The sequence below is a fragment of the Chinchilla lanigera genome, unplaced genomic scaffold, assembly GCF_000276665.1.
Source record: "Chinchilla lanigera isolate Chin_1 unplaced genomic scaffold, ChiLan1.0 scaffold00002, whole genome shotgun sequence".
Classification (NCBI taxonomy): domain Eukaryota; kingdom Metazoa; phylum Chordata; class Mammalia; order Rodentia; family Chinchillidae; genus Chinchilla; species Chinchilla lanigera.
In genome coordinates, this window is record NW_004955403.1 from 32402528 (window position 1) to 32429219 (window position 26692).

Sequence of the window (26692 nt, forward strand, 5' to 3'; positions counted from 1 at the left end):
CATTTCAGATGCACAAAAGATAAGACCTCCATTTTTTTTAAGACCTCCATTTTTTGTAATGCATAGAAATAAAATAATGAATTGCTTAAAGATTCTTATAAAAGACTTACAAGTTTATATACATGTATTCACCACTCTTTTTCAGATGATAGTATCTTTTGAATAGCTGTGCTTTGATCTACTAAATTTTAGGTGTAGTAAGTTGTTTTTAAAAAATAAAAACAGGGAGGCTGGGGAATATAGCTTAGTGGCACAGCTCCTACCTGGCAAGTGTGAGATCGTGAGTTCGATTCTCTGTACCACAAAAAATAAATTAAAAAATAAAAACAGATACAGTGGCAGGATATATGCCTTACATTCACAGTAAATTGCACAGTAGTAGACTATTTTTTACGGCCGGCCATGTATACATTTTCTTAACACGTTCATGAGAAGAAGATAGATGTGTCTTGCTGCTGGGCAGCTCTAAACCACTGGTGGTACATGCCTGAGTGTCCTGTCCCAGTGAGTAGCATGAGCCAGACCCATCAGGTGGTGCAAATCCTGCCCGTGTACTGCAGGTTCAAACTGGTGGGAATGTGTTAGTTCTTACAGCCATCCTGTGGGAGAACTCCATTTTCCCTTACAGGTGAAAAGTCAAACATTCAGAAACTTTAAGTAACTCATCCAAACAGACATAGCTACTAATGAGTGCTAGTGATGAGTCAGGCTTAGAACACAGATCTGTTTTCCAAAACATCACACAGATATGGATGACTGACCTAGACTTTAAAAAATGTTGTAAAGGATAATCTCATTACTTTTCTTATTTTTTAAATTAATTTTATTGGTGCATTTTAGATATTCCTAATGATCATATTCACCATAGGGAATTTGTACCTGTACATAATATATCTTGATTCTTATTTTTTCCCAAACGCCTCCCATCCTCTCCCACTGACAAAGGCTTTGTTTCCATTCTTCCCCATCTGTTCCATCCCACCTTGTTCCCCTTCCCCTTTGAACATTTTCTTCCCATTTCACAATATCTGTTATACATTTTAGTTCTTATTTACACTTTCAGTTTCTGATACCAGAGATGCAATGTGATATTTACACATGTGTCCAATTTGTTTCACTTGAGAATGGTCTCAAGTGGATACATTTAGCTAGAAATGTCTCAAGCTTATCCTTCTCAAGCAGAGTAGTACTTCATTGTGCTAAAAAAAAAAAAAACCCACATCTTTATCCATTCATTGGTTGATGGGCATTTGGGCTGTTTCCAAGATTTGGCTATTACAAACTGTGCTGCTGTAAACATGGGCATGCATATATCGCTGTAGTATGATGCTTTTAATTCTTTCAGGAAGAAACCAAGAAGGGGAATGGCTGGGTTGAACAGAGGCTTTAGTCCTAGATTTTGAGGACTCTACACACGGATTTCCACAGTGGATGCACCAGTCTACACTTCCACTAACGATGGAGAAGGGTTCCCTTTTTCCTCGCAGCCCCACCAGCATTTGTTATTGCTTGTTTTTTTTTTTTTTTTTTTTGCATCAGGAATCAAACTCATGACCGCAAGTTGCCCAGACAAGTGCTTATGTCACTGAGCTATATCCCCAGCCCTTGTGTTTGTCTGTGACGAACAATTTAAGACTTTCAAATAATGAGTTATCTTGATGTGAGATTTCTATCTGAAAGATATGATATTTAAAAACACTCTAACATAACATGTATTATTACAGTAATGTTTTAAGTTTCCTCTAAAACTATTTTCCAGAGTCATCACTAATTCTTCATTGTGACTTGATTTTGAAGGATGCAACAGAATTATAGAGTCTAATTATTTAGATATTTTTCTGGTCAAATACCATTTGCATTTTACTTATACATATTATATTTACTTTTGGCTCCAAGTAAGTTATCAGGTATCTTTACTCTGGCAATAATATGTATTGGCTAAATTTTACTAATAAGTAAAATGATACAAATTGGGTTAGTACATCCTAAAGAAGCAATGTAGTTTTAATTGTGTGATAAATTATAAAATAATAATTTATTGTAACCTCTGGATTTCTGTCAAGATGAGCTCAATTTAGTTTTTCTTATACTATATACTATACTATATATGGATTTTGGTGTTTGAAGCCTGTCCATTACTAGACTGATTACCTTCTTTGGAAGCTTCAGTGACTATAGGGCAATGGTAAAGGGTATTCCAGCTTTAAGAGAAATTGCACCAAAATTTTATAATCTTTTTTCTGACACTCAAGCTATCAAATTATGTTCAAGTTTAAATTTCATAGCATTATTAATACTATTTCATGACATTCTTCACATGCTTCCAGAATCTCCAGTGGGACTTGTGCCAACCCAGAGGCCTTCTCGAGGATTATCTAGGCTTTTGTTCTTGTGTGTAAGCAACAATGTTGAAATATCAGACTTCAAAAGTCCAAGAGGATCATCACAGTATCTTTGTATTCTCTACTCAGAATATTGTAAATTTTTAGACATTGTTGACTGGGCTTACGGTGTCTTTGTTGGCATTTGGAAGCTATGAAGGTTGACTTGATTATTTCACAAATTTGAGCAGATCTTGAGCCTCAGCCTTGGGGGGTGGAGACAGATGTAGGATGTTTCTCCACAATCTAAAGTTTGTAATAAAAGGATAGACAAAATCCTCTTCTTTTTTTTTTTTTTTTTTGGTTTTTCTCCGGTACCGGGAACCGAACTCATGACCTTGCACTTGCCAGGCAGGCGCTTTGCCGCTGAACTAAATCCCCAGCCCCACAAAATCCTCTTATAACCTCTCTGACTGCAGAAATCCAACCAACTAAAAGATCTATTTTCATTAAAATAGGCTCACAATCAGGTCCTTTTCTGATTTTAACTGAGATTTCTCACAAGAATTTAAAAAATTGTATATTTAACTTGTGTCAACTGTGTGAAGTTTTGAGAGATGTGAACAAAATTATTGGGGTGATTGTCAAAAAGAACATTTAGGAGTTACGATTTATATTTTCACCTTTGTCCCAAGAGAAAGAGGGAACACTTAAATCTGTGTTATATAGTAGCATCTCAGGTCTTCAAAAAGAAATTTAAGGCAAGTAATGTAAAATAATGGCCATAGGTCAGTTTACCAGAAAGTTTAAGAGGCAGTATAGTTATTAAGAAGACATGTAATTCTTTAATTTAGTAGACATATAACTCAAATGAAACCACATGCAACAGCATGAGTTATGGCAAAAGAATTAAAATTAAATGCACAAATTATAAATAAAGAGGTTTTAGTTAAATGTATTTTGACATAGCAGTTGTTCCTTGTCAGGTCAATAAAATTTACTTGAGTAATATTTCTCTTAGCAATGCTCAGCATGTGCCAGGAGTGAACAAATTGTTCCCTATTTTTTTTAATTCCTGCTGCATATTAAGAACATAAGAATTTGCAAACTGGGTCAAACCAGAAATCTCTATCTTTTGATAATTTTTTGAGATAGCTAGGCCAAATATGATCCTGGTTTACTTTTGAAACTAAATGCACATCTATAACTTATTTATAAATCTCTAAACTCATTTTGAGCTTAAATGTATTGTCAGCCCACAGTCTCCCTTTTGTAAAATTCTTTTATATACTACTATCCATTTTATGAAGTATAACACAATAACCTCTTGTTTCTTGTGTAATCTTTTAAACTATTTTTAACTGCTAAAGATTACTTGCTTTAAATAGTGATAATATACTTGAATGATGTCTTGAAAATCAAAACACTGCTTCTTTTTCTTTTCTGTTTCATTGTTTTCAAACTATGGGGTATTCCTTTAATGAAGCTTGTAAAACTTGAATTTCAAGACTAATTAAAATGTTTAGCTTTTAAAAACTTTTAGTAATATATGTTTGTAGCATATAATAAACACATTCACATGAGGGAAATTATAACACATCTCGATCCTCTCTTCATCTCTCTCCTTTGAAAATTGTTTCTACTCTTTAAATCCTGAAAGTTGCATAATAGAAACTGAAAAACAAAAATGCATGCATTAGTCTCAACTCACGGTCCTACCCACTAGTGTTACCTAGTTTTCTTTGCCTCATGACCAGTTGTCTTTTATTTCCTTTCTCTTTCTTCTACGTCATTTATGTGCAAGTAAACATACATGTATATCTATATACACATACATATGTACATACACTGTATGTGGTTATAAACTTAAAACATTTCAGGCAAAAATATATGAAATTTAAAAATATATTTATATCAAACTCATGTTAAAATTGCCATTATACCACAGATTTAAGGTTTTGGTCTAATTTGATGGCTATGAAATTACATATCATTCTATTTTCATCTTCTTGTTTTCTACATTGGCAAAAACCATTCCTGTTTTGTCTGTAAATTTTGTTTAAATTTTTGTTCAGTTCTTTTTGAATTATCTTTCCATCTTTATTTTGTATAAATTATTGATATCATAACCTTATTGTTTCTTTCAAGTATAAAAAGTACAATATATTAAAATATTTTATCATATATAATACTATATATTTTCATGTAAGGGTTATGTAAAACTTGTATATATAATATATAATTAAATCTGGTTGTGCTTATACATCTCAATATTAACCAAAAACAGTATATTTTAAACCAGAACTTTGATAGCAGATTGTGCTTACATTTTAAATATATTTTATTTTGATTCATTCTTTTCTCTCAGTGAACAGAAATCTCTCCCATAATCACTAATTAAAAGTTTTTCCATGCTGATTTGAAGTATCATTTTTACCTTAAATTTCATACATATGCCTGCTTTTAGGCTTTGTTCTGTGACATCTGTTTAATTTGCCTCTCTTACAACCTTCTGTACGTTACCTCCTGTAAGGAAGGGCTGCTTTTTTCCTCACAGCTACCTTTGCTATCTACATATTTTATATTTCAGATTAATTTCCAATTGAAAATCGTGTAGAGATTTTCATGTAAATTGCTTCAAAATTATGGATCAATTTTGCTAGAGTATATTCATAAAAATGCACCCCCCTACCCAAACTCATAGCATTTCACTATGTTTACGACAATCTTTTTTTCTGCCTTTCAACAGAATTTAATTATTTAAATTTTACTTTATCTGTAGCCCGCTCCTATGCATGCATTCATTTATTTTCTTCAAGAACAAAAATTTTGTTCAAGTTAATTGAAATTAATTAATAAACTTCATATATTTTTGCCTGAAATGTTTTAAGTTTATAACCACATACAGTGTATGTACATATGTATGTGTATATAGATATACATGTATGTTTACTTGCACATAAATGACATAGAAGAAAGAGAAAGGAAATAAAAGACAACTGGTCATGAGGCAAAGAAAACTAGGTAACACTAGTGGGTAGGACCGTGAGTTGAGACTAATGCATGCATTTTTGTTTTTCAGTTTCTATTATGCAACTTTCAGGATTTAAAGAGTAGAAACAATTTTCAAAGGAGAGAGATGAAGAGAGGATCGAGATGTGTTATAATTTCCCTCATTAATTAATTTTGTTCAAATTAATTGAAATTAGACAATAACATTTACAATACCTTTTCTAAAGGTGTTAGAGTCAACATTCTTATTTTATGGTTCAGAATGTGTGCAATGGCATAAAGTAGAGTAGAAGATACAGTCAACAGAACATAGAATTAATATTGTCTTAGTGACAATATTAAAAAATAGAACTTTTCCCAAAGTGAGCATTCACAGGAGGAAGAGGATGGAAGGAAGCCTGTTTAGGATCCTGAGGATACAACAGTTCTCCCATCAGCTTGATATTCAGTAGAGAATGAGAACAGTGCCCTAAAATGGCAAAAATTTCAGGGACCTTAGGCAGAAGAATATGGAAGTGTCCATGTTCTGTTTCTTTCTAGAGGTTCTGATGGAGAGTCTTGCATTGTGGCCGAGCTAACACAGACCGCCATAAAAAAACAAGAGTATATCACTGTGGCACACTGAGCTATCATCTTATCTAAAGACATGAGGAGAAAATGAAAACTCAGAATTTGCATAGGTTTAGAGGGCCAGGAAGAATCCGTGTAAAAAAGTATAATTCAATCTTTTAACTCTTGCAAACTTCTATGGCATATTAATTGCATGTGTGTTTTTAAAATACTTCTCAAATTATAAGAAAATATTTAAATATGTGCCATGACTATTTTCTAAGGTACCTGCATACAAAATAATGCACATTTTACACAATTATAATTAAATTCATTTTAAGCATCCTACTCCTCAAACTTGTCGAAAATACCATGAATTCTTCCAGACCCTTTCCCTCGTGGGATTAGGCAACAGTCTAGGCCTGTGGTAGTCTTGACAATGTCTACTAGGCTGTAGTTACCACGTTGTTGCTGTTTCTTCTGGCATAAACACAACCATCAATCCTGACCACAGACCATCATTCTGATGCTGCTCAGTCTGGTTTAGCCCCATAGATGACCTTCAAGAAGGGAGCATATCAATGAAAGGAAAAGAAATTGCTCCAAGGATAGAACAACTGGGATGAGGGAAAGGAGAGAGAGAGAGAAAGAAAGAAAGAAGGAAGGGAAAAAACATAAAAAAAGAAGGAAGGGAAAAAATATATATAGAAGGATAGCTGGGATAACTGTACCACTGATGTCCAATGGTTTATTGAAAGGGACAGTTAATGCTTAATTTTTTGATCAATTTTGCATGCTTATATCTGGTAATCTGTACAACTAATTTGAAGACAACAATATGCAATATAGCAACCATTAAAATTCATTTGTCCATCTTGACCTTGGAATGGATCATTTGTCTATGTGTAGTTTTTAAAACCATGCTTTGAAATCTTTTGGAAAATATGTTTAATGTGTTTCTCAGATTTTCCAAGCACGTTTCATTGTACAATATCAAAATACCTCATCTGTTAGCATTGTCATTGAGCTCATCAAAAAATCTCTAAGTATTGGAATGTTATTGAATGCGTTGTGTAATGAAAACTTTTCCAAAATACTAATGTTCCTTTGATCAGAATGTATTGCTGACAACAAATACTGACAGTTGTTTTCACTTGACATGGTAAACTTAGTTTCTTCATGTTCAAGAAAATGGTCTGCCAAATGCCCAGGCATAATAACCAGGGTGTGCCAATAAGTTTTTGAAGTAAAAATGATGTTTCTTTAACAACAACAAAAAATAACAGCTGGTTCAGCTTGCAGTTCAGTCACACTGGTGCTATTCCTTGAAAGAATCATCACGCCCTAAAACACAGCTCAGTATTTTGTATAGACTTCCTAATTTGGCTTGCAGAATATTAAACATCATTTAAACAAAGGTCGATTCAATAAAATTAATATTTTTTACTGTTTTATTAAGGACAAAAGACCATTGTCTAAAAGTGGTCTTGTTTTTACTGTAAGATACTTACTGCTAATCAAGGATTAAAAACATTCTTAAATAAAACTAGTACCGTTTTATGAGAAATACAGCAATAAAGAACATCAGCACAATTTGATGTCACTGTCTTTATTTGTGCTAAAGCCATAAAAGTTTTACTCACCATTGATTTTTCAATATCAAGGTAAATGTCAAAACAATAAAAAGGCAAGCTCTGTCTAATTATGGCTATAAAAATGGTTTTGTCCTTGTGTACCCCACAAAAGGATTAGGCTACAGTGATATGTCTAAAGAATAATTGTTGTAATGTCATTCTCTTGCTCAAAAGATTCCAATGAACTATTATTGCTATGCAGGCTATTTAAGACAGGTAGCACTCACACTCTTAATCCTAGTGCCCTTGAGCCTAGAACTGTACCGTGAATTCTCAATTCTAGTGCCACACTTTCTACATTCAGCCACCTCAAAAAGGCCCCAAGTATGACTGCACGAGGCTTTAGGGGGGACATCTAGACACAAGCCATAACAATTACCCACTAGGATTTTTTTTAAAAATCCAACTTTTCAACCAGGGTTGTAAACCTCACTCAATCTTACACTAATGTTTCTGTTCATTTCAGGTGCTGTTTTATGCAAATTGGCTCCTTTCTAGATGAATAAAGCTAGTTCTATTTTTTATTTCTAACTTGGTACTTTTCAGTTTCTTTCAAATGAATTTGCTCTTTGCGTGAAGTACTTTACCTTCTCTCGCACTCTTTAAAGGCAAATAGGTCCTACGTTGTTTTCAAGGTCCAACTCCAGTGTAGTGAGATGACTTACACACAGTTTGTGCCCAGTAAATACCTGTTGAAGAAGCAAGTATTGCACCATTCATTCACAGGTCTCCACCATGGCTACCATGAGATCATTGGCTGAAGTTAGTGTCTGAACAAGTTATTCTCCTTGTGAAGCTTATTGTAATGTAAGGTGATTCAGCTCACAACTCTAATCTCATTAGCCATCTGCTTCTCTTCATATTCTTAGACTTATATAGACATCTGTCAACCAAAAGCCTAAGGATGTTAAAATACTTTGAACCATGTGGAAGAAAATTGACTATTTTGAAGATTTTTTTAAAAGTTTCTTAACTCAATAATGCCATCAGTTAGTTTCCTTAAACACCCAATAAGTTATTCAGAATTAAGGAATTTCCTCTGACCCTGGCTATCTCATTATTTTCCCTCTGATTTCAAATTTAATATAGGTTATAATGAGGTTTAATATAGGTTAAAATTTTATGTAGGTTTTCTGATTTCAAATTTTATATAGCTTATAATGAGGTAAAATAGTATGATTAGAAAATGTTCATGCCTAAATAATTTAGTGTTTATTATTATTTTCCAGAAGAATAAGATACATGTGTTTCTATAAATTGGATCAGAGACTAATGAGAGCTTGTCTTGGAGGGACTTTCAGGTAGCTACTTAGTTTTCACAGAAAATCTCCCAAAAAATTCAGAATGTTTAAACAAAATGAGCTTTCAACTCACTTTCCTACTAATCTAAATTGGGACAAAAATCTGAATATTTTGTGTTCAGTGATGATATGCATTAAAGAAAAAGTTACTTGTCTCTCTTGGCACCAGAGAAAAATTGGTGCCTATGTTACTATTTTTAGATCACTTAGAAATGTACACCTATTTTCTTTCTAGGTAAAATGGTATTCCTAATGGACATATTAAAGGGCTCATGATTATTATCAATAAATAGTTATTAATTGCAGGGTTTGCAGAAATGCATTCTTGTTTAAAGCAAGTTAGATATCAAATTATTCCTGTGCCAAATGCAACAGTCTTAAAGGATACTACTACAACCAAAAATATGTGTTCTAGAGCCAAAAGTCAGACAGAATTTAAGCCTGATTCATATGTATTCTAGAACCAAAAATCAGACAGACCTTAAGTCTGAGTGACTTTATAAACTCTAAAAATAATGCTTGCTCTAAAATAAGCCACCACATGGATGCTACCACTGCTATAAACATGAGCAACAGAATCCCTGGAAATCTAAAGAGGTCTGATCACTGAGACTCTTGCCATTCCCATCCCCAGGGTGTGTGGGGCCATGCTGCTAGACATGCCCAAGAGTCAGTGAGAGGAACACAGTCATGATCACCACAGCCCCTGAGATTCTCTGGAAGGTTCTTTTCCAGATATTGGGGAGAGTGAAAAGTGATCAGTTCCCTTTCCGACCCACCGCTCTGTACTGTCTAACCTACTCTGAACTAAGTATTTATAATTACTCATGGTCTTTTCCCTAAATTACAAGCTTGTTTTCAGGAATAACTGCCTGGAACAGATTTGCTTGTATGCATCTTCATACACACAGAAAGTTTTCTTCCTTTTCTGACCACTTGACTTAGCTTAGAAATCACGCCGTGCTGCCTCTCCCTTGCCACCTCCGTGGTAGTTCTGCAACAAGGGATTCATTGGCGGTGACAAGCCTCCTGCCCCAGCTCCTCTGCAGTAGCCTCCAAACATAAGTTTCCATAGCTTCTCACTTGGAGGAAAAAAATACAAAATTCTACCCGTTTTAGATATCTCTCACATAGACAGAAATATGACAATATAGCTTACCAAACACTGTTGACTTACTGCAAATCTGTTATTTAATTGTAGCCTGAAATCACGAATAGCATATGCAAAAAATTTTCCTATGTAAACTATATTTCCAGTGGATTTTCTTCGTACAAAAAAAAAAAGATGTTTTTATTTAAAACATACTTTTATCCATGTTGGGACCTGGAACACAGAAGCAGATGCTACATACTAAGAAAATTAAATTAAGAAGTTATCAGGCAGTAGTGACGCCCACACACAGATGTTGTACCAGTGGAAGTCATTTTCTACCTAGTGAAAGTTTTGGTTTGTGTTAAAATCATTCTAATTTGAAAGAAGGTGAGAGGGAAAAAAATGAATTGAGTAAAACCAAAATTTAAATTGCTGAATTAATGAATTCACTGCAGTTCCCAAAAAAAGAATGCATATGTATCTTCCTTAAGCTTTTACCTGTCATGTTACACTTTTTATCTATACTTCATGTTACACTTTTTCTTGGCTACTTCAGTTGCATACATTATTTCATCAGTGTTCCACATTTTTGAAATGGAATCAGGTAATGCATAGCTCAACTGACAAAGGTGAGATGACACGGTTATTCTTGTGTCCTGTATGAGTACACAACTGTTTTTTTCTTCCTTTCTTTGAACATCCTTTTCAGCTATTAATATCTGTTATGTTTTGCTTAGTTGGGTACACAATGAATGATCTAATTTTTGAATGGCAAGATGAGGCACCTGTGCAAGTGGCAGAAGGACTCACTTTGCCCCAGTTTCTGCTGAAAGAAGAAAAAGATTTACGCTATTGCACTAAACATTACAATACAGGTAGGGGGTTAATTATCCTTCTTTACACTTACCATTTGTGACTTTATGATACACAGAGGTTTACTAACAGTAGTGCTAGTTTAACTATTTTAACTTTATATAGCTTAATGTTTTCTATAGGGACAGAGCAGAAAGTTGAAGCATTTGAAACATGTAGATGCATTGATTTATTGCATATTGTTGTATGATTGTCTTACATGAAATCAAACAAATGCTTGGTATCTAGTTAGACAAATAATTTTTGTGAAAAGCCTGTATTTACATAGAAAAGATTCTTAAAATGTTATGCTTATGAAATAAAAGGAAAGGATAAACTGGAGACTTTTATAGGTAAATGGATGCAACTTGAGTCCATGTTCAAAAATAAACCAGACACAAATGTGTAAACATCATATTGTCTCTCTAGTGTCAGAAGCTGAGAGAGTAAATATGATCCAAAATGTACAATAGATATTGTAAAACGGGAAAAAAAACTTCAAAAGGAAAGAGAAACTGGTTTAGAGAAATGGGAAAGGGGAAGGAAGGAAAAAGCTAAAGGAAAATATATACATATATATATATGTATATGTGAAAAATAGTTAAGATAGATACACTGCTAATTTTTCTCAGTCCACTGAAAGGATAGGCTTGTACTAATATTATCTGGACAATTAAATGCTGGTATCTCGTACTCTGAGTAACTAATTCGCAGATAACAATGTACAATGTGGCAATGTGCTGACCATTGTTACCCTTCTGTCATATTGTTCTGGAATTTTGTTCTTATGTTTATGTGTTTATTGTTTTTGTTTCTTTTTCTTTAAAATATTTAAAAATTAAACCCATTATAAGCTATAACTGATACTATTTGAAAAGAAAATAACTATTATTCCCAATAAAAAATATTTGGTGAGAAAAAAATATAATAAAATGAGTTGCTGTTTTAAAAGATTTTATTTGCCTAAACTTTCTCTTTGGCCATATTTTTACGCATTTCAAGGCATTTTTATCTAAGCATGTACTACGCAGGCCAGCACGGGAACTTTGTGCCTTTCAGAGTAATTATCAGATGTAGTCACCAGCACCAGCAATTAAGAGACTCAGTAGGATGTGTACATTTCTAAAATCCCTTTACTTTTCTTCACTGGTATGAGCTCTTCCCAAATACCTAACCTGATTACTATAACTCCCTTCAGTTGCCCACATAGCATCTCTCTAGTTTGGTGACTATACAGCCTTCATCAGCATCTACTGCTGCTCTTATCATTTTATTACAGTAAACTATGACTCATTTTGGCCTCAGCATTTTCCAGAACTGTGATCAGACCTATTACTATACAAAATCCTTAATCTTTCTTATTTTTTAAACAAATGCAAAATATCTGTTCATAAAGTCCTGGCCACTTTACTCAGAGATGAAGGTGATAGACATGAGCTTATTAGGGAATTCAAGGTTAATGTCTTAATACAAAGATGAAGGCCAAGAAAGTCGTCAGCTTGCTCAGCTAAGGACAGTTTTGTCCTGATACAATTTCTGTATACAAATTCTGATACAATTTTTAGGGAAATGCAGAAGTCTCTAGACCTTTGGGATAGGGTGTTGTATTCGTTTCCTAGGGCTGCCACAAAATCCTGCTGGCAAATTTGGTAGCTTAAAGCAAAAGAAATTTCTTTTCTCACAGTTCTAGTGGTTAGAAGCCTGAAGTCAAGGGGTCAGCAGAACCATACTCTGCCTGGAGGCTCTAGGGAACAATCTCTCCCTGCCTTTTCTAGTTTCATATTTATGCCAATCATTGGTATTCCTTGGGTCACAGACACACTATTCGCTGCCTTCAGAGCTACAGATTTTCCTTTTATGTCTGTATCTCTGTGTCCAAATTTTCCTCTTCTCACCAGGCATATTACATCAGGGCTCCCTTCATCCAGAATAACTTCATTTTAACTTGAGTGCATCTGCACATACCTTATTTCCAAATAAAGTCACATCCACAGTCTCGAGGTACACATAAAGTTTAAGGCCATACATTACACCCAGAATAAGAGCTGAAGCTGTGAAGATTACCTTGGGACAAGTTGTTATGATACATATCTCAAGGTTCTTCCTTAGTACAGAGCAAATTTGCATACTTAGCTGGGGGTATGCACCGAATTATTACAGGAACAGAACATACAGTTATGAGTGTCTACTTAAAGCAAAAAGCTGCACAGGTGTTTTCTCAGATGATATGATAGAAATTTCATAGCTTTATAATCTAGGATATAAAATATCATAAATTGCCCAAAATTATGAGAGAATAAATGCATCTGGCAAGTTCATCCATCAGATATGCACTTAATTTGTCTCAGAAACTAAGCTCCATGTTATATTATTCTTACAACGCACAGGAGTCATCTGTTAATTATTATCCAGTGGTAGGCAGAGATGTCCTCTATATTCCTTATGCAAATGAAAAAAGCAACAAAGAAAACTCCAGGTTTTATGAAAATCATACTTGGAAATACATTTTTCTAATAAAACGCATTGAAGTTATAAATTCATATACAAATGACTGCACCAACCCAAATGCTCTATTCAATTTCATTTTTTTATTCATGGTCCAAAAGTATATTTTAAGTTAGGTACATCAAAGTCCTACAGCCTGCCCCCTCCTAATCTCTTCAAAATCTGCCTCTCTCTCCTTGCCTAATAATCTATTGCTATGATGCGTAGATGATAGATTTCTTTTGTAGAAATTGTTGGTTTTTCTCTTCACAAAAATACACAGAACATACAGTTGTACAAGTGTGTGCACACCCACAGAAGCTATAAATATCATATATTCTTCAAACAATGGTATGTGCACATGTGTATACCTTTTATTTCTTCTGAACAATTTTTATATAAAAACTTTTTTAAAAAATAGCAACAGTTTGTTTTTTCTTGAGAATTATATTAAAGTTAGATAAATCATACCGTATATCCAAGTGGTCAGTACAGTTGTTAGTAATTATGTCATGAGATTGCTTAGCAGGTTATTTAACAGTGATGTAATAAAAATATTTCAGTTACTTTGGGCCTCTTTCCATTCTTTTTAATGAAAATTTTTAAATTTTCATGTTAAATAGAGCATTAAAGCTCTAAATATTTTTTTTTATATTTCAAGAAACTTTAAGCCTGCTATATGCATTTGATAAACAAAGGAGGGGAAGCTACATGGCTTGAACGTGTTTCTAATTGCTACATGTTACAAAGCGGAATCCAATCCTCCAAGAGCCAGTGAATATCTGTTCAGACTTAAATTCTAGAATCACATCTACCCCATCTCCTTCATCAAGTGTGCAATCTTTTGGGAGTAAGCCACGTTAGCAGATCTATCACATGAAACATACCCAGAGAGACACTCGCACTCTTCCTGGATATGGGTCTTTGCCATTTTTCTTTCATGTTTAGGTGAAAGAAGATTACTTAAAGAGAAGACCACTAACTGTCTGACTTATCTTTCTCAAAATAATTAACATTAGAAAAACAAGAATTGGTGATTTAGAAAAAAAATTTAAAAGGACAAGTAACAGAGTAGTAGAGATAACAGAAAAGGAAGTAAAACCAGAGGATAAGCAGAAATATCAATTTAATCTTTGAAATATAGTTTGCTCCTCTTTTACCATAAGAGAGGTAAATAATAGATATACAAAGGCATAAATATACAAAATGAGTATAAATTGCTCATTTTACTGTATTTTACAGTTACGCCAGAAGTTACTAAAAGTACACACATCTTCTTGTTTCATTATTTAAAGAAATATCCATCTTTACTTGTATTCATCTCTTAATACTTTAAATGCAAACATCTCTGAAACAACAGCTCCTAGGTGTCAATAAGCATTGAAAACCAACAGAAGTAGTCAATGAGTAAAGAAAATCTTTATATGGTAAATATGGATTTCATTGTCTGTCTTTGAAACAATTACTACAATCAAACAAAAACATAATCTTTCAGGAATTTCAAAAGTACTGCTCAGTGGTGAGGCGATAAGATTACACACTATTTGCTAAAAGATCTCACTCTTTACACAGCTTATAGATGCTAACAGAAAAAGAAATCACAAATAAAATTTAATTATGTGGTTTGGGGTTTCTTCATTACAGTGGGAATTTTTAGGACAAAATTGCTCTGAAAATTAAATTGTGATATGTGATGCCATAAGAAAAATCTTCTCTACTAATCAATGTGTTTATCTTATGACTAATTAGGAAAGTTTACTTGTATAGAAGTGAGATTCCATCTGGAACGACAAATGGGCTACTATCTCATCCAGATGTACATCCCCAGTCTCTTGATTGTAATTCTATCTTGGGTTTCATTCTGGATCAACATGGATGCGGCTCCAGCCAGGGTTGCTTTGGGAATAACTACAGTGCTGACTATGACCACACAGAGTTCAGGGTCACGAGCCTCCTTGCCAAAGGTAAGTTTGTTAAAAAGAAATACACATATTTACACATACACTGAGAAAGGTATCACAGTCAGATCTTTTCCAGTAGCATTTGTATCTCATTACTGATTTTAAAAATAATACATTACCAAGCAGAAAACTTGGAAAACATAAAAAGAGAAAAGGAAGCATTGAACAAACCAGTGATATCTGCTATCCATACTTTGTGTGATAGTCCCTAAATATTTAATCATCAAGAGTAGTCTTAATGGGTATAGGGGCACATGTCTGTAATTCTAGAACTCGGGAGACTGAGGCAGGAGGATTGCCACAAGTTTGAAGCCAGCATGGACTACAGAGTTCAAGACCAGCCTGAATAGCATAATAAGACCCTGCCCCCTCAAATTTTTAAAAATACTTCATACATTATGAAATTCTTTGTAGCTACAAATTTATATAGAAATAAAAAGAGATTATATTGAAATTTACACATAGAAATATATAGGCAGATTTTATAGAAATATAGAATATATATATCTATAGATTTTATGTAGATTTTAATGTAGAACTATATTAAACATTTGTTTAAGTGGAATTTACGAAGTTGACATAGCACCCCATTGTATAGATATGCTATAATTTCCTCACTCTTCCAGTTAGCACTGTGGGGAACAATGATGTATTCAATGCTATATACATAGATAGCTATATGTATAAATGTACGTATACACACACATGCAATAACTTTACATCCATTTCATATTATATTCATAGCGTTCATATTTAGAACTGGAATTTCTGCTCTGATACCTGTAAATATTGATACGTGTTGCTAAATTTACCTCCCAAGATATGGCAATTGCTCTCCCATAAGTATTTATATCAGAGCTTGAGTGTTGCCCTCTGACCAAATATAGTATTTATCATTTAAAAAAAATTTTTTTCTCCCTCTGTTTTTTGAGAAACCATACATCAATTGAGAGGAAAGTTTATCTAATCCCATGACTTTAGTCCTTGTTAAGACTCTAGAATTAAAATCAAACTATCCCCTCTGTGATGTTTTTAAAAGACCTAGAATTTCTTTCCACAAGATACACTGAGTTAAAAGAAGCTCTTTTCAACCATTTAGCCTCAGCAAAAAGAACTTATTTTCTTCTTATAATTTCCAAAAGTTTATTTTACCTGAATTAAATAATCTAGTAAATCTTCAGACAGATATCATTGTTATTTTCATTGAAATGGTGTACTTCCATGTAGTAAAATAATATTAAATATTCTTGTGCATTTGATGTTATATACTTTTTATTCCAATCCTAAATGTATTATCATAGTTCCATGAGCCTTCTTTATGAATTGCATTATATAATTCATTTTTTTATATTAACATGCCTAAATAAATAAAAGTTGGGAACAGGATAGCTTATCACTAAAATGTTACATAATATGGGAAGAACATGGTAGTATACAGTACTCTCTATGCCCCATTAAGCTTTAACGATTGTCTTTCAAAATATATATTTTTATCAATAGTTATATTTCAAAGTGGTCCACTTTAATTCTTTCTTAATAAAATATTGTCAATGTGAAAAATGTAAGTATTCATGAGATCATAAAATTAAACCTTCAGTGCTAACTTGTATATGTCTGAACGTCTCAAGAGCTTCAGTGATAGTGGAAATTCCATAGCCAGTTTGTAAAGGAAACTGACTCACTGCTCTTCCTCATGAATCACACTGAAGTGAAACTCACTTGCTCTGTACGCTGTCAAGCAGAAAGAAGAAGGTGAAACGCGGCACTTCAGGAACTTGCTGCTTCTCTGAAGCGCAGCGGAAAGGCATTATACGTGGAGACTAAGGTTAGCGCGAAGGGCAAAGAAGTTTGAGTAGAAAAAGCAGAAATAAAGAAAGCAATAAATTAAAGGACAGAATGAGGACACACACTTTAAAAATGAAAAGGAATGTTTGGGACAAATTCATACTTTTGTCAAGAAATAGGACAAATTTTTAAAAAGCATTTATTTCATTGGGATTGCAGAGAAGGAATAAAGTTTACATCATGAATTCAAGGATGTACATGGTCGTATACAAAGCCCGTCTCTCTATTCATAGACACAGTGACCACTAGAAATGCGATGGTTTAACTCTCACATAAGAATAATGGATTGGCTAAGTGATAACAGAAGGTGACCATGTTATCTTCAGCTTTCTGATAGTTAAGTAGTGAAGGCTGAGCATGTTCAGTTACACACATTAGAATTCAAGAATGTAGACTCTAAAGACTCAGGATAAACCGGAATTAATCCTTTGCCTGAGGTGATTCAGGCAAAAGGGTGTAGAAAATCCCTTTAAAAATACAATTTTTTTTTGAGGGCTAGAAAAGCAATAGGTAAAAGTTCTCCTTTGCTTTTAAGAATAGATATCTAAAACTGGCAACTTAACACCTGCTGTGCTCAGCCTGCAGAAGAGCCCTCAAATACCTGAAAGTCTTTTCACTGAAATGTCCACCATTAGCCTACCAGAAAATTCTAGTAAGTAGTAATAAATTAAATTTAGGGAAACAAGATTACCAAACATAAGAGAAATAATCAGTAATTTATGACAACTGCTCAGTGATTGAAGTTTGTGTTTATATATCTTCTGTAGGATAGGGAAGAGTTGGGAAATCAGTCAAATAAGACTCAGAGAAGAAAATCTCTAAGAATATATTATTTGGGAAAAAATAAAAACTCTTGCCACCTTCTTGAGAATTACAGAGCTGAAATTTCTCTCAGATATTTGGTATTGCTTTGGCCACTGTAGTATCATAATGAATCAAGCATGTCAGCTCAAAACAAAAAGACTCATATGACTCATTCCTGGAAACTTGGAACTATTTTACATTCCTGTAGTGCCTGCATCGGGTGGTCTGAAGAGGGTGTCATATGTACACTATGACCAACAAATTTTTAAGGTTACTCAACTTTCTGAGGATTTTCTTACACTGAATGCTTGGCAAAGATTCTCAGGCCACATCATGGAAGGTTTTATAGCCCTTGCTAAAGATTAGGTCTATTTTGGGTGTAGCTTGGCCACTAAAATTTAAAAAAATAACTACTCTGCATTATGTATGAAGATCAGGAAGAAGGAGCAGACCCAGAAACAGGCGATAACAGGAACGCTATTGTAGTCACAGTAGACGATAGTCTGGCAAGACCGGTAGCAGTCAAAGTAGACCGTGACATATGGATTTGAAAAGATGTAGACATTTTAGAGAAAACTTACTTGCAGGTAAACAGACAAGATTTGCTTATGTGTTGGATACTGAGGATTGAGAGAAAGGCAAACTCTCAGCATGGCATATGGGTGAGTGACTAGGCAAGTAGTGGTACCAGTTATCAAAAGGGAAAGTTGAGAGAGAGAATTATCTAGGCTTCTGTTTCTCAGCATGTAAACTTTGAGAAATTTATAAAACAATCACATAAATGTTCAAGAGTCTAAGAACTTTTAAACTTCTGAGTATGAATATCAGACACCAGATTTTAGCGAATACATTTTAAATGGACAGAGAAGCAGATCAGGTGATATCTCTAAGAATGAAAAGAAAAACCAGAAAGAGGAGAAAAAAGTGTATTTGAGGTCATCCTTCCTCCTCCAACTGACTAGTGACCTACCTATTGAAAGATTCCCTTCTTTTCCTGTCCCAGGGTTGTCTTTATCCAGACATGGAGCAATTAGAGAGTTTGATTAAAGGGAAGACACTCTTATGCTAAAACATTCCCCTAAACTCTCTGAGATTCTCACACTGTATGATCAGTTTTTAGATATGGAAAAAGAATCCACCTTAGGAGGATTAGGTTTTAACCAAGAGTGAAAAGGGAGATAGTGACCATCATACCAATAATTTTTAATATAATTTCATTTATCCTGATGCCAGTTATGACCCTGGAACTGAGAGAATCACAGTTTTGGTTAAACATGAGCATAGATAGGAATAAAGAAAATCAAAAGACAAAGCTCTAATTTTATTTGGAAATTCTGGGTTGTAGTAGGAAGCCACATTAGAAAACTCTAAGGAGTTTTAGGTATATGGCAATATTACATGAACCTTCCCTTTATTTTCTGATGTCAGTGATCAATTAATCCCTGCGTGAGACCTAGCTTCATCTTTTTTTCATCTTGTTTCATAGGGACCACCTAGGACTAGGTTTTGTATATGGTTTCTGTTTCACATCGTCTGCAGTATGATCATGTACTATTGTGTATACAATTGTTTATTTTCTTAAAATGGCATTTAAACCTATTATTGAGTCAGAGTGGTTTGACTCTATATAGTATGTCCGATAGATAGATGCACACATGCACACACACACACACACACACACACACACAGAGACACTCACATGTTTTATAAATTTTACACATTCACACACCAGACATAAACTGGGTGGGTTGGGGATATCTGTAAATAACAAATTCATCTAAAACCTCACTATTAGCACAGTATATTATGAAGTTCTTAGCATTAACCATTGTTTCAATTCAGTTTCACTGCAATTATTCTGCATGACAAATAACCCACAAACATCCATGGTTTCCTACATTCATTCTTGGGCACAGATTGATAGATCTGCAGTGTCCCTTCTCAGCTTGGCTGGAAATTGGCTGAGTTGAGGTGGCCTTGGTTCTAAGCTGTGGGGTGATTCAGGTCTGTTCCCTATGCCTTTTCCTGGGGAGAAATGGAGGAAAGCAAGAAAGAGAGCAGAAACACGCAAAGCGATTGGACAGAACTGGCATGGAGTCACTTCTGCCCTCATACCATGAATCATACCAAGTTAAGTTCCCAGAGCCAAAGTCTATGAGGTGGGAGAAACTACTCCACCCACAGGAAAGCCTTGGAGAAGAGAGGATAGAAAAGATTTCAAACAGATAATCTTACCGACTTCAGGGCCGTCATTTGTCTAACTTTTCTTTATCCTGTCTTATACCACAGTCTGGCTTACTGAATACTTGAGAAAGCAAAAATTGGAGGGAAAAAGATGAGAAAGCTGAAAGGAGAAGTTGCAAGGGAACTCTATGAGGGTTTTCCTCACTTCACCTCTATGGCTATGGCTGCTTACGCAGGACGAAGCAATCAGACATTAGAAAATCAGAAGCACTTCAAATTTCAAAGCTGACTCAAGATTTCACAGAAACTCAAGAACATGTAGCTTATGCAAACTGCAAATGCTACACTAAGAGCTGTTTATTCCAAACAAGTATTCAGAAGCTTGTACCTCAATTCCTCCCATTACTCCCACTCAATCTGTGAAACCTATTAAGAGCAGGGTGGTTTTTTTTTTGTTTTTTTTTTGTTTTTTGTTTTTTTTCCAGTACCGGGAATCAAACTCACAACCTTGCATTTGCCAGGCAGGCGCTGTGCCACTGAGCTAAACCCCCAGCCCCTCAAGAGCAGTTTTATGCTTATATCATTTGATCAGTCTTGCATATCTATATCTTGTAATCTGAGCAACTACTTTGAAGATAGCGATATGCAATATATTAACCATTGTTAATTTTTTTTAAAAAAGTAGTTTTTGGAGAGAACAACTTGACTTCTACCTATTTCTGTTCTTGGGGCTAAATCCAAAAATACTATGTTTGCAGTGAGTATCAAGCAAGGATTTAAAAACAATGTGTGAATTTAAAATATTTACTTAATACTTAAGTCTTAATTTGAGAAGCAAGAGAGTATTTCATTTTTATAAATTTTTTAAAAGGCACATTATAATTATTATGAACTGTATTGTTCCCTATAAAACAACTAAATTAATAAAAACAATTTCAAATTCCATTCATGTGGAATACAGTATAAAGAAAATGTTGGTTCTTAGAAAATATAATAAAGATAGCTTCATTACTAAATACAGAAGTGGTTACAATTACTAGAAAATGAACACAGCTGTGTTATATGTTATTTTTGAATACCACAAACACTTTAGGAACAGATTTACATATGATGTTGATTGAACGGAAAAGATAGAGGATGAGAGGAAAAATGATTTCACTGCTTTATAAATCCAACAAATGAACATACCTTCTTATTCCTCTAAAAAAAGACAATACCTTTTGTTTTTAACAGAGTAAGTGGCACAAGTTTGTACAACGTAAATGGGCATGCAGCAGCTGCACAATAATCAGGCTTTCCTGTTAACAGAACAGTGCAAAGCTAAATCTGTCAGTCATGTTTTGGTCTGCATCACTTAATAACTACACCTGACATCTCAGCAACTCAGAAGGCTGAAGCAGGAGATTTACAAGTTTAAGACCGGCCTGGCCAATTTGACAGGATCCTGTTTCAAAACAAGATGAAAAGAAGCAGGGAATGTAGCTCAGTGCCCTTTGGGTTCAATCCTCAAGATCAGGAAAATAAATACTTTTTACATATTCAAAATATAGCCATATGATGTCATTTCAATCAACCTAAGTACTTTTTATTACTTTCTCCCATAATAAAATATTTAGTAAGTAAATTTAACTTTGTAATATACCATATTCATATGAACCATATACTTAATTAGTCTTCTAAAAAATGTTGTGGATCCTACTAATAATGTGGCTCCATATACACTTATTTAGGAAAAAGGAAAAAAAAAAGGAAAAAGGCACAGAATGTAAGAGTCATTTATTCATGGCTTCATTAACATCAAAATATAGTGCCTATGAAGCCATACAGTTTCAATCACTAATTCAAATGTTACCAACTTTGTAAACAAATAATTCCTAAAACTTGGTGGAGCCAATTAAAAGAGGAATTAATGAATGTCTATGGCTACATATTTCATTGTTCTAGATTTAATAGATTTATTAAAGGACACTAAGCTATAAAATTAACATATATCAGGCATTTTCACCATACTTGACGTGGAAAGAGTGCTGTCTCATAAATTCGTAAGGTTTAAGAAAAATTAGAGTTTAAAATTTGTTAGAAAGGCATTATATAATGGCCTTGACATCAAAGTAAATTTAAAAACAAGAATTCAATAAACAATTCTGAAACTGGTTTACCTAAAATATGTGTTATACTTCCTTTACTGTATTCACAATCTCCTAGAATCATACTATGAACCCCCTAAAAGATAAAAATAAATGTACATTGTTCCTTTGCCAATGGAAAAAAGTAACACTGAGCCCTAAAATCAGTGTTAAAAAGAACCTTAGAGGCAGGCTTTATGTGTCTTCCTGATTCCAGTTTGAAGTTATAAATAAAGCTGTTAGACTCCAGACCAAAAGGAAAAAGAAAAAAAAAAAAATAAGGGAGGTATATGATCACAATAAGGATGGTGTTAGAGAAATACAAAACTTCCTGTATAAAAACGCAGCTGGGATAGGTCACAAGTATACTTTAACTTTAACTGAGTAAGTCAAAAGGCATAATACATTAAGTAATCCCAGTTTAACAGCAAGCACAAAAAAGTACTCTAGTGACAGCTAGATTTATTTTAGTTTCACATAAATGCTAAACATAAGAAAAAGAAAAAGAATCACGTACTACAGAGGAAAGAACAATAAAATTCCAGTAACTGAAATCAAAGGCAGAGATAACTGTGTGACCCTTCAAATTCTTCTAGCTTTTGCTGGTTGTACTTTGCTTGCCTGGTGATCAGAGAGATTGATCAGGTTTAACTGCAGAAATACTCTAGCTTTGTTAGGAGATGATTCGGTATTGCCTTTATCTATTAAATTAAATAACTTTGTAAAATAGATATAATGGTACTAGAATCATTTGTTATAGGTTATCAGTATCAAAATCAGGAAGAATTTGATATCTGGGACTGTTGTGAGTCACCCTTTAAGATGACAAAGGTCAGAATATCAAGGATGACAGTATCCTGTCCTGTCTGATTCACTGCCTCTTGCCTACAGCCCTCCTCTGCCTTGTCAGTGTCATTCCATGTTAACATATGTTTTAGAAACATTGTTTACTCATTTCCTCTGTTCTAATACCTCTTTCTCTGCTTTAGGCATTAAGTAATATTTGAAATATTTTTCAGATTAGTTTTTAAAATTTTATTAGTACAAGTTTGCAATACATGAAGTTTATATTCATCTTAGGGAGTAGGTATGTGCACATACCATATCGGTTTATTTTTATTCCCTGTCCCATCCCATCCACATGATTAATAATATTTTTCCCATAAACATTACAAAATGTAAACTTTTACACTAAGGAGAACTATAGAGTAAGGATATTACAACTTGTATTTAAGCAATAAAACATTAATTTAAGTCACAGAGAGCTGAAATAAAAACCTTAGAGAACAAGGTCTGACACAAGTAGATAAACATTTATCTGTATGTCTGAGTCACTTGACATTCCACCACCAGGATTATTCATCATGCTTTACTTGACCCAGAAACTGGAGGAATTCAAGAGGATTGTGACTAAAGAAAGACTAGATTACCTTTTCAAAGGTCTGTTTAGCTAAATGAAAGAATTCACTATGATCTTTATAACAAACCTTTCTCGAATAAAAAGTGAATTTGGAATGAGAAAAACAGACACAATATTTACTTCTTAATCGTTCCTAAAATTTTGCCTTATACAGTATCTACACCTAGTTTTAGAGGAGATTTATTTTTTTAAGGTTCAAACTTGCACATTCTGGTTTAAGTTCTCATTATTAAATTTAAGCTATGATGTTTGGTTCTTTTTTTTTTTTCCGTGAGTACATATTTGCCATACATGATGGTTACATTCCTCTTGGGGAGGTGGTACATGCACCTTAAACATCTTAATTGTCCTTAATTTGCCTTAGGTTGAGTTCATGTTTTGCAGTGCTAACAGGACTCTGGACTTTTTGTCTTGGTACCAGAGACTGAATCCAGGACATTTCCAATGAACTACTCTTGAGTCATTGATTCTAGTTTCTATAACCTCTTACAACAGATTTTACTTAATTTGAACCTGATACTATGACTGCAGGAAACTTTTGGCTGAAAAATCAATAAATTTTATTTTTCTTATCCTAACTATAGTTTTTTTTCCAGTAAAGACATAAACTGTGCTCTATAAAGAAGCTCATTTTTTTCTATTGAAGATAGCATGAGTAATGATAAAATCATAAGTCACACTTTTCCTCAGCCCAGAGCTTATGCTAATCCTGTGTTTTATTCAAAGCACAAACTGAACTCTCCCTGCCCACGTCTCTGAGGTGGTCACAGTGCTGGCAAAGCCTTCTGCCTTTCTTTCTCATTCAATCATCTGATAAGGCTGCCTCTCCCAGTCCCCTTTGACTCCCGCTTGATTGTGGGTTTGATTGTGGGTACTCCCGGCTGGTGATTTTTGGCCTAATGACTTGTGTCCTACTAGCCTGGAATGTTTCTTATCAAGCAGGAAACCAACCATTACCCTTTTAAGCTAAGAACTGAAGGACACATAGCTACCCAAAGGAAATATTCTAGACAAAAGTAACAGCTAGAGCAAAGTTGCCGAGGCAAGATGGAGGTTGTTAATTGCTTTTAGGTCCAAAAATTAAAAGAAGGGAATTTTAACTAGAACGTGATAAGTGAGTAGGTTAGTGACATGAGATGACAATTATTACTGCATAACCTCAGAGACATCTTCACCGACAACACGCATCTAATTTAACCCCCTTTTACTCCAATCCTGTACCCCTTTACCTCTTTACCCCTCAACTACTCTTTATGACAGTGATCCCATTTTTGTGTTTAATTTTTATTGTTTGTATTCCTTGCTTGAATGTAAGTTCTATTAATAATGGATCTTGGCTGCCTTATTTATTTCTGTATATGCTGTACCAAGGGTCCAAGTTGGGTTCACTATTAGTTTTCAATGAATATTTAATAAAAAAGTAAAAACACTGAATGAATGGATGAATGAATGAATGAATGAATGAATGAATGAATGAGTGAACGAGGTGAGAAAAGTAACTTGGGACTTAATTATAAAGGGCTTTAAACAACATTGAAGTGATTGTAGGTTTCAAATTAATGAGAAAAAAATGATGAGTGTTAAGTCCAGGGCATTATAACCTGACTCGCCTTTAAAAATTGTCACTGTTGTGTCAAGGCTACATCTGAAGGACTCGAACACATCACTATGGCGTAGATCAATGCTACAACAGTATGAAAAACACCAAGAAGGTATAACTTTTCACAGGAATGGGTCTTTGATATGACAGTGAGAGGACTCCTGGATTGGAGGGTAAATAGCTACAAATAGAATGGAGCCTTTCAGTGAAGAGAAAGAGGAAGTTTTGCTTCTTCACTGTTCATTTGAAGGAGTCTGGTAGAGATACAGAAGGTCTTTTTAGTCAAGTTTGAATTTTGTGAGCTATCCAAAGGGCACTGTCAAGTAAAAACCTTCAGTCTCATTAGAAGCTGTTGATTTGAGAATGGTGAGCACATAGGGGGAGCAGCACCCCCATCCCTGGGAATAGATAAAGACAGTTAGTGAGATGTGACAGAGGAGATCCAAGAGGACCCAGAACACATCCCCAAAGAGCTCAGGAAAGGGAAAATGAACATAAAGCAATGGAGTGGAGCAGAGGGAGGGAAATCCAGAAAACATAGGTTATGGACATGATGAGAAGACAACGCTCTGAGGAAGAAGCTGTCCTCTGCAGGACGTACCTCTCCTGTCAGTGCATCTCATTAGTAAGGCTTTATTTAGGGTTTATTTCCATGTGCTTGTAACTCAAGGAGTACTAAAGATGAGAAACATCCCTAAAAGAGAAGTAGGACACCAGCTCAACAGTGGCAAAAGGAATTTTTGGCCAGGGGTCAAAAAGGATGCACTGAATTGCAGTGATTGTGTCCCAAAGGACGTCAGGGCGTAGGGGTAGGCGGAAGTTAATAATAGGAGTGCTGAAGAGTGCTTTCTGTGGTGAGGGTGGGGTGCACGTGTTGGAATAAGAATTGCTATATGTATTTTAAAATTACTAGGGCTACGATACTCAGTCACTCATTTGCTATACTTGGAGAGGCGGCTAAAAATGAGAAAAGCAGTCAAAAATTTGGTGAAGGGGTTAAGAAGCAGTATGAGGAGATCCGGGCATTAAGCTCAATACGCAAGCGCTGTTCATGGGAAGATAGCCACAAATGTTTCTATACGTCTGTTTTCACTGGAAATGCTCACTGAATGAATCTGAAAATTATATTCTGATTTAATCTCTTTAGTACCTGCTACTATAGATATGGATGCTAAAGAATGTGCATACACATTGAGTCATATTTCCAAGAATGATGTGGCTGAAGGCAATGATTTTAAGAACTGCATCATCTCTATTAAGCTTGTATATATTCAGAGACTCCTAGAAGTTTCCTGCATATAGAATTTATAAGATTTAAATCTATACTTTGCAAAACAGATGGTCAGCTGATAGGATATTTGTTTTCCTTTTATTCCAGGGATTAAACTCATGACATTTCACTACTGAATCACACCCACTGCCCAAAATTTACCTAGTTTAAATGCATTTCACATACGGAAAAAAATTTAACATTATACTACAAAAACCTAGTAGACACTACCATGA

The 26692-nt window shown here is 34.4% G+C and overlaps 1 protein-coding gene across 2 annotated transcripts in view; it reads left to right on the top strand.

Annotated features, from left to right (window-relative positions):
* Window positions 1-26692, top strand: part of Glra3 (glycine receptor, alpha 3) — a 140958-nt gene that overhangs the window by 98350 nt on the left and 15916 nt on the right. For both annotated transcript variants that reach the window (XM_005373530.2, XM_005373531.2), the window contains exons 6-7: window positions 10648-10785; window positions 14996-15210. In XM_005373530.2, coding sequence (XP_005373587.1) covers window positions 10648-10785; window positions 14996-15210 — 353 coding nt within the window. The remainder of the gene's footprint in view (window positions 1-10647; window positions 10786-14995; window positions 15211-26692) is intronic.